Source organism: Terrapene carolina, unplaced genomic scaffold, assembly GCF_002925995.2.
Source record: "Terrapene carolina triunguis isolate 2854851 unplaced genomic scaffold, T_m_triunguis-2.0 Scaffold113, whole genome shotgun sequence".
In the NCBI taxonomy this organism is placed as follows: domain Eukaryota; kingdom Metazoa; phylum Chordata; order Testudines; family Emydidae; genus Terrapene; species Terrapene triunguis.
Window position 1 is genome coordinate 6419741 of NW_020664464.1, and position 13595 is coordinate 6433335.

Here is a 13595-nt window from a genome sequence, read left to right on the forward strand (position 1 = left end):
CATAAATAATGTGTCTGGTCATTGCATGTGATCTGCCATTGGACATGAATGTGGCTTAATTATGTGCTAAATTGAAGCTGCTTTCAGAGTACTGTCCCTGTTATGGTTTACTGGAGCTGTAGAGCTTAAGTGATTCATAGGAAAGTCAACATGAATAGTGTACTTTGCTGCACTTATTAGTTTTGTACTTTTCCTGAACTACAGGACTTGAGCAGACTCCACAATATATATTTGTTTTATTTAATTTGTTTCTCCACATGATAAATCAAGATGCCTCATTTCCTAAATGACCAGCACATAAAAAAGTTATACCTCTTCAAATCTGTCTTCGTGAACACTGAAGTAGTATTGGTCTTTCTAATTCTTGAGAATGGTGTTTTTGAAAATGGGGGTAGAGGGGTGTCATTTTCACTCAACATGTAGTGAGATTACTTTTCGGTAGCTGTCAACATTAGTTACCATAAAAACGTATTCATGGATATGCCTGTTCCTAAAATGGACTTAATAGGCATTCCTAAAAGCTTCATCTTTACAGATTCAAAATTGTTCTTTAAAGTGTTTTCACAGTCACTGAAATAACTGCTTAATTCAGCAATTACTTCTGAAAAAAACAAATACTACACTTACCTAACAGACGTGAACCACGTTCTCTGTGTGTGCACGCATTGGAGAGAGCTGGACATCAAGAATTTTTGGGTTCAGTGGAGCAGTGCCAGTTTTCTCATTTTTGTGCCATCACTTGCAGCCTTCAAAGCACATTCTCTGTTTATCTTATTTGTAAAGTGCTATGTCCACTGCACAACGAAAAATAAATGTGTGCATTTAGCTCTGATAAAATTACATAGCAATAATACTTTTCACTCCTAGAGTGTCTTCCATCTGAAGAGCTCAAATTGCTTTACAAACATTGGCTAAACTGTGCAACACACCTGTGAGGCAGGTAAGTATTACTTCATTTTACAATTGGGAAAAACTGAAGCATGGAAAGGTTGATTTGCTCAACGTCTCAAATGAGACAGAACACAGGTGTCTCCTAATTTCCAGACCTGTCCTATAACCCACGAGATCATCCTTCCTCTTTTAACTGTAAAATTATATGCAAATTAGGTGCAGCCTTCAGGCTCTTGGCAAGTTATCAACACAGGCCAAGTTTGCACTACTGACTTTAGTCCTTTAATTGTGAAAGCTGTTTTCTAGCTCTTATTAGGAAAAGATCAGATAACTCTGTTTTCATAGCCGAAAACTTTCATATAATTCTTCCTTTGTTGGATTGAACATCGGATGAAATTAAAAAAAATAAAAAATAAAAAGACCTCTCCTGAATTTCTGGAAGTAGATTTGAAAGTACCACGAAAGTTATTGGCAAACTATTTAGGAACTGGTTTTCTTTCCCTGTAGGTACAAAACCATACCTAGAGCTGTCTGTGAATCAGAGCCAAGGAAACATTCATGGCCTTCTTATTTAGAAAGTCTGCATTAAATATGCTTTATGAAAGCTGTATGCTCACATTTTAAATCAGCCTGAATACTACACCTTTCTTATCGTTTACTCTCAGACATGGTGGCATAACATAAAAGTTTTATAAGCAGGAGTTTGAGATGCATCTATTAGCTGAACAGATGCCATTTAAAATCTATTTTTAATTAATTTGGTAACTAATAGTGCCTTACAAATCTAAATCTGAAATCTGTTTTTAAAACCATCATGCGTAATTTTAAGTTTATAAGTTGTCATGTATTCAGTGAAACTACTTACATACTTAAAGTTCAACATAAGCTTAACAACCTTGTTGAATCCGGGCCTAAAAGTTTTTGGAGTGACGAATAAAAAGTTTCCAAAGCCAATCTTCCAAACAATTCCCCTAAGATATTTAACAATCTATTGATTTGATAAATTGCGTTAATAATCTCATGTCTTGTAATACAATGGTTGGTCTAAATATATTTTTTAATACACTGAATTCTTGTTCTTATTGGGGTTTTTTTTGTAACCATCAAGAGACATATCTGATAAGGGCAAAAAAAAATTCATTTTCACTTTGATTATGAAACAGTAAATTTGAGAGTGATGAAAGGAAAAATGAAAATAGCACTTTGGAACTAGTAATACCATTCCAGTGTAAAGAAATGTATTGTAAGATAATGTCATATTATTGTCTCCCAAGTTACAAAAATCTTGTTTGGGTCCTGGCTATCAGATAGGGATTCTGTGATTCTTGCACTTTCTCATATGTTGGTTGAATTTGTGCTCGTTGGTATCTGTATGTAACATTTCTCCTTTCAAACTGGCTTTACTTTAAGATCCATATTTAAGGCCTCAGATAAAACTTTTCCTAGTTATTCTCTTGTTTTTTCTTGAGAAATACCTTGGACTGTTATGTCAGGGATCCTAGAAGCAGCCTTTCCTGGTCTCCCACAAAGACTGCTGTGAGGGGAAATCCAATCCCTTGTGCTCTGGATCCTCTGGGGTATGTTAAGCTTCTGGAGCCTCAACAGGCTGCAGAACTGGTTCTGCCATTGGCCTCTCTGGCACATTGCCAGGGCATTAACTGTCTACTACCACTTCTTGGAAATGGGGCTCCTCAGCCCACCTGCCATAGGACTGGTACCAGCGCTGACCCCTGAGATACCTCAGTTACTTAAACACACTCCAGAACTCTGTGCCAAAGGTGTGAAGATTCTGGTTTCAGTATAATTCTTTCAGGGGGTGCAGCGGTTGTGAAGCAATCAACACTCATATGCTTTGCACAGACTAACACTTTTATGATCTTATACTTAATCATGTAAAGCGCAGGAGAGTACAGATCATACAGAACTATAAATGCTAATCACGTGTGACATACCAGGGTATAATTCAGACTAATGAGCAGCTGTGTCACCCCAGCCCTGCAACCTTGGGTACCTTACAATGCCTTGCTGAAGTGGTTTCCCCGAGGCTGCTCACAAACAGCCTTCCAGCATGCAAGCCACACCCTGAGTGTCTGTGTGTCGCTGCAGCCTGCCAGCCACACTTGGGTTACACTCTGGCTCTCACCGGCTTTGGTTATACTTCAGGGTGACCCCAACACACTGCCAGTCTGAGATTCTTTCCCAAGAAATGTATGTCCTGTACATCCTAGTCCTCTCCTGCACAATACAAGTTATTATGCCATCTTATTATTACAAATAGTTATTCAGATACTTCAGTTTAAATACATTTGATTAGATAAAGCAAGTGTATTAACTACAAAGAGATTTTAAGTGAGTACAAGTAATGAAGCATAAAAGTCAGAAATGGTTACAAGAAAAATGAAGATACAATGCTACTCGTGTCTTACTTAACAAACTATATTAAATTCAAAGCAAAGGATAGCTCAGTGGTTTGAGCATTGGCCTGCTAAACCCAGGGTTGTGAGTTCAATCCTTGAGGGGGCCACTTAGGGATCTGGGGAAAAAATCAGTACTTGGTCCTGCTAGTGAAGGCAGGGGGCTGGACTCGCTGACCTTTCAAGGTCCCTTCCAGTTCTAGGAGATAGGATATCTCCATTAATTTATTTATTTACTGACCAAACTTAGGTCACAATCCCTCCCCCAGTGCAACAGCTACTTCCTTGGTCCATTAAGTGTAGTGAATTGATGGGTAGAGAGAGAGGGGAGGTCCTTTGAGTGTCTGTCCCTTCTTTTTGTAGTCCTGTCTCCTCTTTGAGAAGCATTTCCAGCTGGGAACAAGGCGACAGGCAGTCTGTGTGGAAGGGAACTCCATGCTGTTTCTTTGCTATGATGTAGATTTTTGCCCCTCTTTCCTGCCAAAGAATAGCCACTTAGCAGGTAATGGTCCATCAGCCTTGTTTACACCTGGTTACAGTGTCAGTTTATGCTTTGTCTCTGTGGGCCTGGTTTGGCCACTCCCCAGACTTTTCTGGAAAACATACTTTTAGTCATGATCTCAGCTTAAGTTTATAATTTCACATTTTCCATGATCATAGTGATCAGCAAATTGAGTTTTTAAACGATACCTTACAAGGCATACTTGTATAAAGATTATTACAGTAGTGTGTAGGATGTGAACACAGGGGTGTATTCTATCAGAGCATGCCCCCGCCTAAGTTTGCCCACCACTCCAAGACATTCTTTGGGCTGCGGTATGAGTCCCGTGGGTTGCCCAGAGTCCATGAAGCCATCTGGTCTCAGGAAAGTGGGCAGAACTCCCCTGCCCCATGACTGCTACATACTGGGAACCTCTCCCTCCTGGAACTCTTTACCCAGCCTCTGTGAGAGAGTTTGTTCTCTCTTGCCCTATGCTTTCTCTTCTTGCCCTGTCAAGGCTGTATCCCCACTTTGAACTTTAGGGTACAAATGTAGGGGCCTGCATGAAAACCTCTAAGCTTAACTACCAGCTTAGCTTTGGTCCCGCTGCCACCATCTCAAGAATCCCCTCCCTGGGAAGCCTTGAGAACCCTTTCACCAATTCTCTGGTGAACACAGATCCAAACCCCCTTGGATCTTAAAACAAGGAGAAATTAACCGTCCCCCCTCCTTCCTCCCACCAACTCCTGGTGAATACAGATCCAAACCCCCTTGGATCTTAACACAAGGAGAAATCAATCTGGTTCTTAAAAAAGAAGGCTTTTAATTAAAGAAAAAGGTAAAAATCATCTCTGTAAAATCAGTATGGAAAATACTTTACAGGGTAATCAAACTTAAAGAGCTCAGAGGACCCCCCTCTGTCTTAGGTTCAAAGTACAACAAAACAAAGATAAACACTCTAGTAAAAGGTACATTTACAAGTTGAGAAAACAAAGTAAATCTAAGACGCCTTGCCTGTCTTTTTACTTACAAGTTTGAAATAGGAGAGACTTGTTTAGAAAGATGGGGAGAACCTGGATTGATGTCTGGTCCCTCTCAGTCCCAAGAGCGAACAACCCCTTAAACAAAGGACACACACAAAAGCCTTTCCCCCCCCAAGATTTGAAAGTATCTTGTCCCCTTATTGGTCCTTGGGGTCAGGTGTCAGCCAGGTTACCCGAGCTTCTTAACCCTTTACAGGTAAAAGGATTTGGAGTCTCTGTACACAGAGAGCTGTTACCCTTCCCTTTATAGTTATGACATGCCCGGCTCCTGTTTTTGTGTTTCTTTATTTAAATCCCTCCTGGTCACATGGCCTCTTCCTTTCTACTCCTAGTAAGTTTCCACTGTTCCTACCTTCCCCGTTACCTTCAGAGGAATCAGCTGCTGAACTGATTTTCTAAAGAGGCAGCTCACCCATTGTCCTGAGATGTTTGCACCCGAATAGGTTCAGTAGGTCCAGAGAAGCATTCTATTGTATTGTCAGGGCTTGTCAGCAATGGTGGATCCACATACATATAGGCACTCCTAATACGGCAGTTTTTCGTAATACACCTTCACAACATCATTCTGAATTTACAAGTTGTACAGACACAGCCCCAATTCATCACAACATACATTTCAGAATCTAACTTAATTCTCAGGAATTTCTGTTTTTCTTTCTGCAGACATTAGATTGGGTCAGGATCCTTTTTGTTAAAGTGTTATCCCCCTCATTGGCTTGTTTTCAGTGATTTCTAATCTCTTTTCAGAAGCGCTGACCTTTGAATCCAGGTGCCCTATCCTGCAAGTTGATGGAAGTTTTCAACTTCCATTCACATTCGCTTGGGTTGAGGGGTGCTTGTCACCTTGCCACACTCCCCTTCCCCCCGAGTTAATTAACTAAATTGACGTTTTCCAGGTTCTTTTCTATTCCTTACATGGCACAGAAGCCTGCAGTTTATTCTATTTAGTTAACAATGTTGCCAAATCACAATATTTGGTGTTTCTCTGAAAGCCACAGTGGTCAGAATCAAGAGATTGCATGAAAACCTCTTACCTTTTTTTTTTTAATTAAAGTTTCCAGCCCTGTTGGTTGCAGAGAAAAGTTTTTTGAAAAGGTGAAGCAAGTGCATCCTAAGAACTCAGAAGCCAGAAAGCATATGCTCTTCCTCCTCATCCCTCAAATTTATTATTTAAAAGAAATCCCATGATTTTTAAGCCAATCTCAGAGTTTTGGAGGGCTTGACTCTCATGATTTTTGAAAGCTTGCAGTTGGAAATACTGTTGGTACTGTCTCATAAAGCAGAGTTAGTGTTGTTTTTCAGGGTTCTGGCCTGCTTTCTATTGCACTGAAGCAAGTTGGTTCTGTACTGGGGTGTGGCTCAAAAAAACTTTTTTATGCTTATTTTGCCATGATACTTTAGGTTTTTGAAAGATTTTAGGCCCCAGCAGTATTTGCTCCCCTTCTGTCTGTTCAGCAAACGTCTCAAGATTTGGTTGGCTTTAGTGATTTAAAAGCATTCTGTTGTGCGGAGCTCCGATGGAGTGTGGCTGCTCCTGCTCGCAGCCTCCTGCACTCCCACATTCAGCTTGATTTTAAGCTAACTAAAACAAATGAAGTAGGGTAATTGTGACACATCTTGCAATTTGCTGGTTCATGTGCACCAGTATGATGATCTCTTCCTGCTGGTCCAGGGAGCTCTGGAAACCATAAGTTCTTTTTTGCCTTCCCTCCATAAAGATACCACATTTCAAACAGCTGCATTATCTGGAGAGATGTTATTTACCGTTGTTACATGATGTTGCTTAATGTATTGTGAGACTGTTATTAAGTGAAGTCTTAACATGCTTGCCATATTTATAATGTGTCCTGTATTAATTCCTGCTCCAGCACAGATCGGCAGAAAAGTGCTGAAACGAATATTGTGAAATGCAAGTTGAGACCTCCAGTGTTAATGATGCATTCATTTCCCTTGCAGGTCGTTTGTATTCGCTCTACGTGGAACGCACTCTCACCAAAGTTGAGCTGTGACACCCGTCCACTCATTTTAAAAACACTGAACGAATTGTTCGCCCTGGTTCCTTCATTAACAGTGAATACAAATGAGTATGAGGTATGTGTCCCAGGTCTAAAGTGTATTTCTTCTCTTAATGGCAGCTTTAAATGTGTCTGCTCATTTAGGGATGTTCCAAGTCACAATAATTAGCTGTATCTTTACATTTAAATAGCACTTTGTTTTCAAAGGGCTTTAGAAGCATTAGCTAATCCTGTGAGGTAGGTAAGTACATACCTGTTAACCTCCCACCACTGCAGTGCTGGACAGAGGCTCCCTTCCCTCAGAATCCTGGACACGTAGTCAAGGATGTTCTCTTTGTGGTAGAAATAAAGTTTTAGGGCTTTTTTGAAGTAATATTTTCAATTGCTCCCTCCTCCCCCTTTTTCCCAAGGTGACCAATGAATGAATGTGGGGATGGCAGCCATTTCCCTCTGGTAATTGAGTGACACAAGGGGTGGTTTTGTCTTATGGCTGCCACAGATTTAGGAATGAATGAAGCGTAGGGCTTTTGTCTAGATGCATGTGTGCCTCTCTGCTCATCCTGATTTTTGTGACAGGGCGTGGAGAAGAACAGGATAGCCATAGAGATCCACTGAGGATTGAATATGGGGTGTAGTATCAACAGCACTTGGATACAAATGTGATAGGTGCCCTAGAAATACCTCCGATAGATCAGTATGTTGATGATATACAGTTGTGTACCTCTTGCCCTACAAACCTTGTTAGCTCAGTCTACCCCAGAACAGTGCTTTGGTTCTGCCGCTGAGCTGTATCCTCTCCACAGCCCTGGGAAAACAGATGTTTCAGTAGTGGGTGTAGCTTGTCTATAAGAGATGGCTCTCATTTCCTTCGTAGAAGCATAATTCCCAGGCAGGTTGCCAGATTAAGCGTTTTGGCATTTTATTTTCAACCACTCAGCAGTGTATGGAAGGCCACCTGTGCTTTTGTAACTACTCAGCCCTCTTAACAAAGCTTTTATCAGATCTTTTGCTTTGCTTCTATTTCTTTCCAAATGCAGAAGTTCCACCATTATGCCTTATATTTGCAAGTTACTGTCCTGTTGCTGTTGTGACCTCTAGACAATAGAACTCTCATCCCTTTGATATCTGTTTAATTCTTTCTCTTCTGACTTTTCTTTTTCATAGGTGTTGTTTTATTTTAACCGCTGTTAGCCATTTCATAGAGAACCTTTCCACTTTTTCTCCTACTTTGGAGTATCCACTGTGTTTGGCTTTGGTTTTGAGGTTGGAGGGTGCTATTTTTTTTAGGTATACTATTACTTTCATTTTGTTGGATCATGTTTTTTTTTTTTCTTGTATTAACTTTTACATCCCATCAAAACAAGTCTGAGTGCACTTTGAGCCATTTAATAGGCTAATACAGGGTGGGCAAACTACGGCCCTGGGGCCGCATCCGGCCCTTCAGATGTTTTAATCCAGCCCTCAAGCTCCCACAGGGTAGCGGGGTCGGGGGCTTGCCCCGCTCTGCGCAGGCTGTGGCTCCGCACGGCTCCCAGAAGCAGCGGCATGTCCCCGCTCCGGCTCCTACATGTAGGGGCAGCCAGGGGGCTCCGTATGCTGCCCCTGCCCCAAGCATCGCCCCCTCAGCTGAGGCCAATGGGAGCTGTGGGGGCGGCGCCTGAGCTGCCTGGCCGTGCCTCCGCGTAGGAGCAGGACAGGGGACATGCTTGAGGTAAGCGCCACTCGGAGCCTGGACCCTGACCCCCTCCTGTGCTCCAACCCCCTGCTCCAGCCCTGATCCCCCTCTGAACCCGTCAGTCCCAGCCCGGACAACCCTCCTGCACCCCAATCCCTCATACCCAGCCACACCCCAGAGCCTGCACCCCCAGCTGGAGCCCTCACCCCCCACCCCAACCCCCTGCCCCAGCCTGGAGCCCCCTCCTGCACCCTGAACTTATTTCTGGCCTCACCCCAGAGCCTGCACCCCCAGCAGGAGCCCTCACCCTCTCCCGCACCTCAGCCCCCAATTTTGTGAGCATTCATGGCCTGCTATACAATTTCTATACCCAGATGTGGCCCTCAAGCCAAAAAGTTTGCCCACCCTTGGGCTAATAAATCAAAGGATAGGTGTGAAATCCACCCTGAGTATCCTGCAGTGACATTTTTTGCTAAACTATTTTTGGTTGTGCACAGACTCCCTTTTTCTGTTTGCTCTTCCATGTAGACAGACTTTAAAAGATGAGAGCCCCCATCCTGCAAATTTAGGCATTGACTTCACGAGACTACATGCATTCTTAAAGTTAAGCACATACATAAGTGTTTGCAGGACTGGAGCCTTGGTTTGTATTTTTATAGAATAGTTTCTACCACCTAAAGTATTATAAAGATGGAGCTAATCTAAGCTATAGTATCTAGGTATTTTTACTGCCGCCATCTCCATGGTATCTAAGTGCCTCACTGTAAAAAATCCATAATGCTGAATGTACAGTACATTTTCAATTGCTGATAACTTCTGATAACTCCTTGCTCCGGTTTTGTCCATATTACTTAATGAAATAGAAACTGAATAGCTTCATGTGCCTATCTATAACTAAATATTTTTTTAATTTTATAGAAATTTAAAGCTCAAGTTGTCAGCTCACTTTGGAGCCACACTCAGAGCAAGGTAAGTGAGGTGCCAGGAAAATGTTAATTAAGGTGGGCAGTGGGATACGTTAAGGATTCCCCTCGTCCCTCTTTGAAGATATTGGTATCAGTGTCATTTATTGATTGATTGATTGATTGCAATATTTTCTTGCCTGTCAGTGCTTAGTTTTCTCTCTCTCTTTCTCACTGAGCTTGGTGTTTGTGAAGGGAGGTAGACAGACAACTTTGGAGACAAATTTTTTCTGCTTCTCCTCAGAGCCAGGACAGTGCAGTCAAAAGTGGTTGAAGCTTCCTACATTGCCTGCATTTCCCCTATATGTCTTAGCCTTGGCCTGGTTGGGACCACTGTTAGGGTGAGAGGGTTTTCATTAATAATAGACCTCTCTGTTGAGACTACCAACAAGGGTGTCGATTTTGATAGTGGATTTCTCCCCAATTGTGCTTTATTGCGTACAGAAAATAACTGAGTATATGCTTCACAGGAGACTTCATTACATATGACAAAGACATTCATAAAAGAGTTCAGCATTCAACTGTTAGCGGATAAACTCCTTTAGCTTAGGGGATAACCAAATGAGTTCTGTCTCCACCATGCAGCAATAATGCCTTCTATGCTTGTGATATTTTTTCCTAGGATTCCATTGTAGCAATTTCAGCATATAAATCTCTGTCAGAATTTGGTTCTGAAGAACACACCATCCTTCATCTTCCTGAACAGGTAGACATTTTATACTTTAAAGAGTGAGAGTATGTGCCACTTCCTTAGAAATGAAATGGAAAAGGAAAGAGCAAAACCACATGAAAGGAGGGGAATACTTGCTCGCTAGCCCAGATGAACTAACAAACAGCAGAATCAGAAGCAAAATGACCCACCTTAGGGATGTAGTTGGTTGTCTCTCCTCAGTAAAAGGGACAGTTACCAGAGAGTGCTGGGATAAGCTCCTGAGAGAGGGAGAATGCTAACTGAACAGTTCAGTGATGCCTTTGTGATCAGAGAGAAGGCAACTTTTATTACTTCATTAATTAGTAAGTGGGGCTTCACAGGTGAGAGAGGGTCCTTGATTTGTATCTTTTGTTATTCTGAGAGTGTTTGGGACCAGGCTTTGAATTATAGGGAAGTAGTTAGAGACACAGACTCTGTTGAAAGTTGTATCTCAAAGTAATAATCCCTGAACTCATGCTTAATACCTCAGTTTATGAGACAAACTTGCCCATTTAGGTAGTAGGTGTTTGTTTTGAATCAAGATAAAATCTTGTCTTCCTGTGTTCCATATACTTTTAAGGTACTTTTCCTCCTTTTGGGGGGAGGCAGGTGGAAAGAAAATTATGTTGTTTGTTTCATGGCTTTATGTGTATGTAAAGGACTGTTTCCTCTTATATTTTACCATGCAAAATTCCTGACTCAATACATGTACACACTCTAAGAGTACATGGAGACTCTCATGTAAGGTAATCTATATGAGAGTGTAGGCAGTAATGGGTAATCACTGCTACTTTATGGTTCTGGTAAATACTTCTGTATGTTTCGATTTCCTACAATATTACATAATTGGCTCCATATGGTGCTATGGCTGTATATCATGAAAATGTAATAAACAGATTTTTTAAGAGAGACCATACTTTATGGAAACTTGTGAAGAAATGTCCAGTGAATACCTGATGAAGAGCTCTGTGTAAGCTCGAAAGCTTGTCTCTCTCTCACAAGCAGAAGTTTGTCCAATAAGAGATATTACCTCACCCACCTTGTCTCAGGGGTAGTCTACACTACTGCACTACGTCGGCGCAGCTCCCCGGTGTGAATGTGAAGACATGCTATACCGATGGGAGAGCACTCTTCTATTGGCATAATTACTCCACCTCATTGAGAGGCAGGAGCCTTGTCGTCAGGAGAGCGTCTCCTGCAGACATAGCGTGGTCTGGACACTGCTTTAAGTTAATGTAATTTGTCACTCAGGGGGGTGTCGTTTTCACACCCTTTAGCAACGTAACTTACATCAACTTAAGCGGTAGTGTAGACAAGCCTTTAGTGAAAACCTACAAATGAAAAGGGAAGGCATTTTGTCACAAGAGAAGAAGATACAAATTAAGGACAAATCTCTAAATGCTAGTGCAATAATAAATAAATCTCTGTGTGCTGGCACATAGGCAATATCCTGGTAATTGAACCTGGTATAATGTCCCATCAGAAAATGTAGAAGATGAGTAGGTTTGTTTATTTAAAGGCTTAATCAGTTAGAAACATGTTGCAGATTTTAGTCTAATGAAAACAGAAAAAACACTTCTGTTCCTATTAGAAATGTGCTTTATAGGTTGAATATCAATACAAACATAAACTATTTTCTTTTCCTGAATTGTTACAGAAGGGTCAGACTAAGTCAAATCCAAGGCCCAGTAGTACTACAAGTACCGCCATTCAGTCCACAAATGCCTTGATTATTTTTACCACTAATGATATATTGGAATTTATATGGCTCACTGCTTTTATAAGCCTATTGTGATCTACATACACTCTTCAGCCTGGTAGAAGAAAGACGTTCAGTTGATCAGTTTCAAGACTTAAATTCATTAAACTGGAGGGCGTTCCTTACTGAAATAATGATCCTTATCTTTGTCACACTGGACCTTGAAACTAAACATGGATTAAGAGACAATGTTTATTTCTATTTTTATTTTTTTGTTTTGTTTTATTGCTGCCTTTGTCATCCTTCAGGCAAGACCAGAAGTTGGTCCATCAGAAGAGATGGACATAAATGAAGAGGAGGAGAAGGAGGTGGACCTTTCTGTTCCTGGCTCTTCATATATCAAACTGTTGTCTCTAACTCTTCCTTCTGTTTTGCCAGGTAGAGCACTTTCATAAGTGGAAGCTTCTATACAGCTTTAGAATCTGACTGACTCCACATGGGTATAGAGTTCTACCTATATGAAGAGACATATGGGATTGAGACCTTATTTTATCTTCCATAAAAATTATATCCTAAAACACTTCACCAATTTGAAGAATAGTGACATTAAGAGCTCCTGGCAGTGAATAAAGATGTTTTCAAGGATGTTACTTAAGAATTCTTCTTATAAATGCTATTCATTTTTTCTCTTTTCTGTAGTTATATAATTGGTTACAAGTTACTATATTTCAAATACTTGTTCGCTGATTATGATATAGGCCTAACATAGAGAACTGAAGGACAACATTTTAAGGCAATTCTGAATTTTGAATGAAAGTAAAACAGCAGGAAATACGAAGTTACAGGATTTATAAATGTATTTGCTTCATGTAAGTTATACTCTTTGCTATTTTTTCCAGGTAATGTATTTGTGAAGAGGGCGCATAGTACTCTGAATAACTTAAAATCAAATCATTAAGTAAACAATATTAAGACATTATGCAGTATAAAACATAGTTAATTAATAAAGGTGTGAATATGAAAAATAAGAGTAACGAAAAGCATTAGTGAGACTTAAATAGGTATAACGCAGGGGTGCTCAAACTGGGGGTCGGGAGCCCTCGGGGGGTTGTGAGGTTATTACATGGGGGGTTGCGAGCTGTCAGCCTCCACCCCAAGCCCCACTTTGCCTCCAGCATTTATAATGGTGTTAAGTATATAAAAAAGTGTTTTTAATTTATAAGGGGGGTCACACTCAGAGACTTGCTGTGTGAAAGGGGTCACCAGTACAAAAGTTTGAGAATCACTGGCATAAAGAGATATTCCCATGGCTGACAGGTTCATTTTGATACCTGAACAACTGATTCGTCTTAAAGATAACATTTATTTTTAAAATGTTCACTTAATTATAGTTTTAATGCTAACTATCCACTAAAGTCAGCAGTGCAACAGTTGCAGGACTGTAAGCTCCTCAGGACAGGAACTATCCCTTTTTATGTATTTGTACAGTTTCTAGCACAGTATATGAATGTGGTCCCTAGATGCTACCATAGTATAAATAATAATACATCTCTATGTAATATTTCTTTTATGGGAACTTCTCCCACTTGCATCTGGGGAAGGAGACCATCTTCTGGTCCTCAGGTCCTTTCATTAGGAAGCTTGGATTGACTGGGACCTGTGTGGACTCTCAAGGAGGTATCAGACTGGAGGATATATGCTGCTTCCATGTGGGGAAGCACTTT

The 13595-nt window shown here is 40.9% G+C and overlaps 1 protein-coding gene across 1 annotated transcript in view; it reads left to right on the plus strand.

The window, feature by feature from the left end:
- Window positions 1-13595, plus strand: part of FOCAD (focadhesin) — a 200311-nt gene that overhangs the window by 110100 nt on the left and 76616 nt on the right. The window contains exons 16-19 of the mRNA XM_026652328.1: window positions 6786-6920; window positions 9438-9488; window positions 10104-10187; window positions 12180-12309. Coding sequence (XP_026508113.1) covers window positions 6786-6920; window positions 9438-9488; window positions 10104-10187; window positions 12180-12309 — 400 coding nt within the window. The remainder of the gene's footprint in view (window positions 1-6785; window positions 6921-9437; window positions 9489-10103; window positions 10188-12179; window positions 12310-13595) is intronic.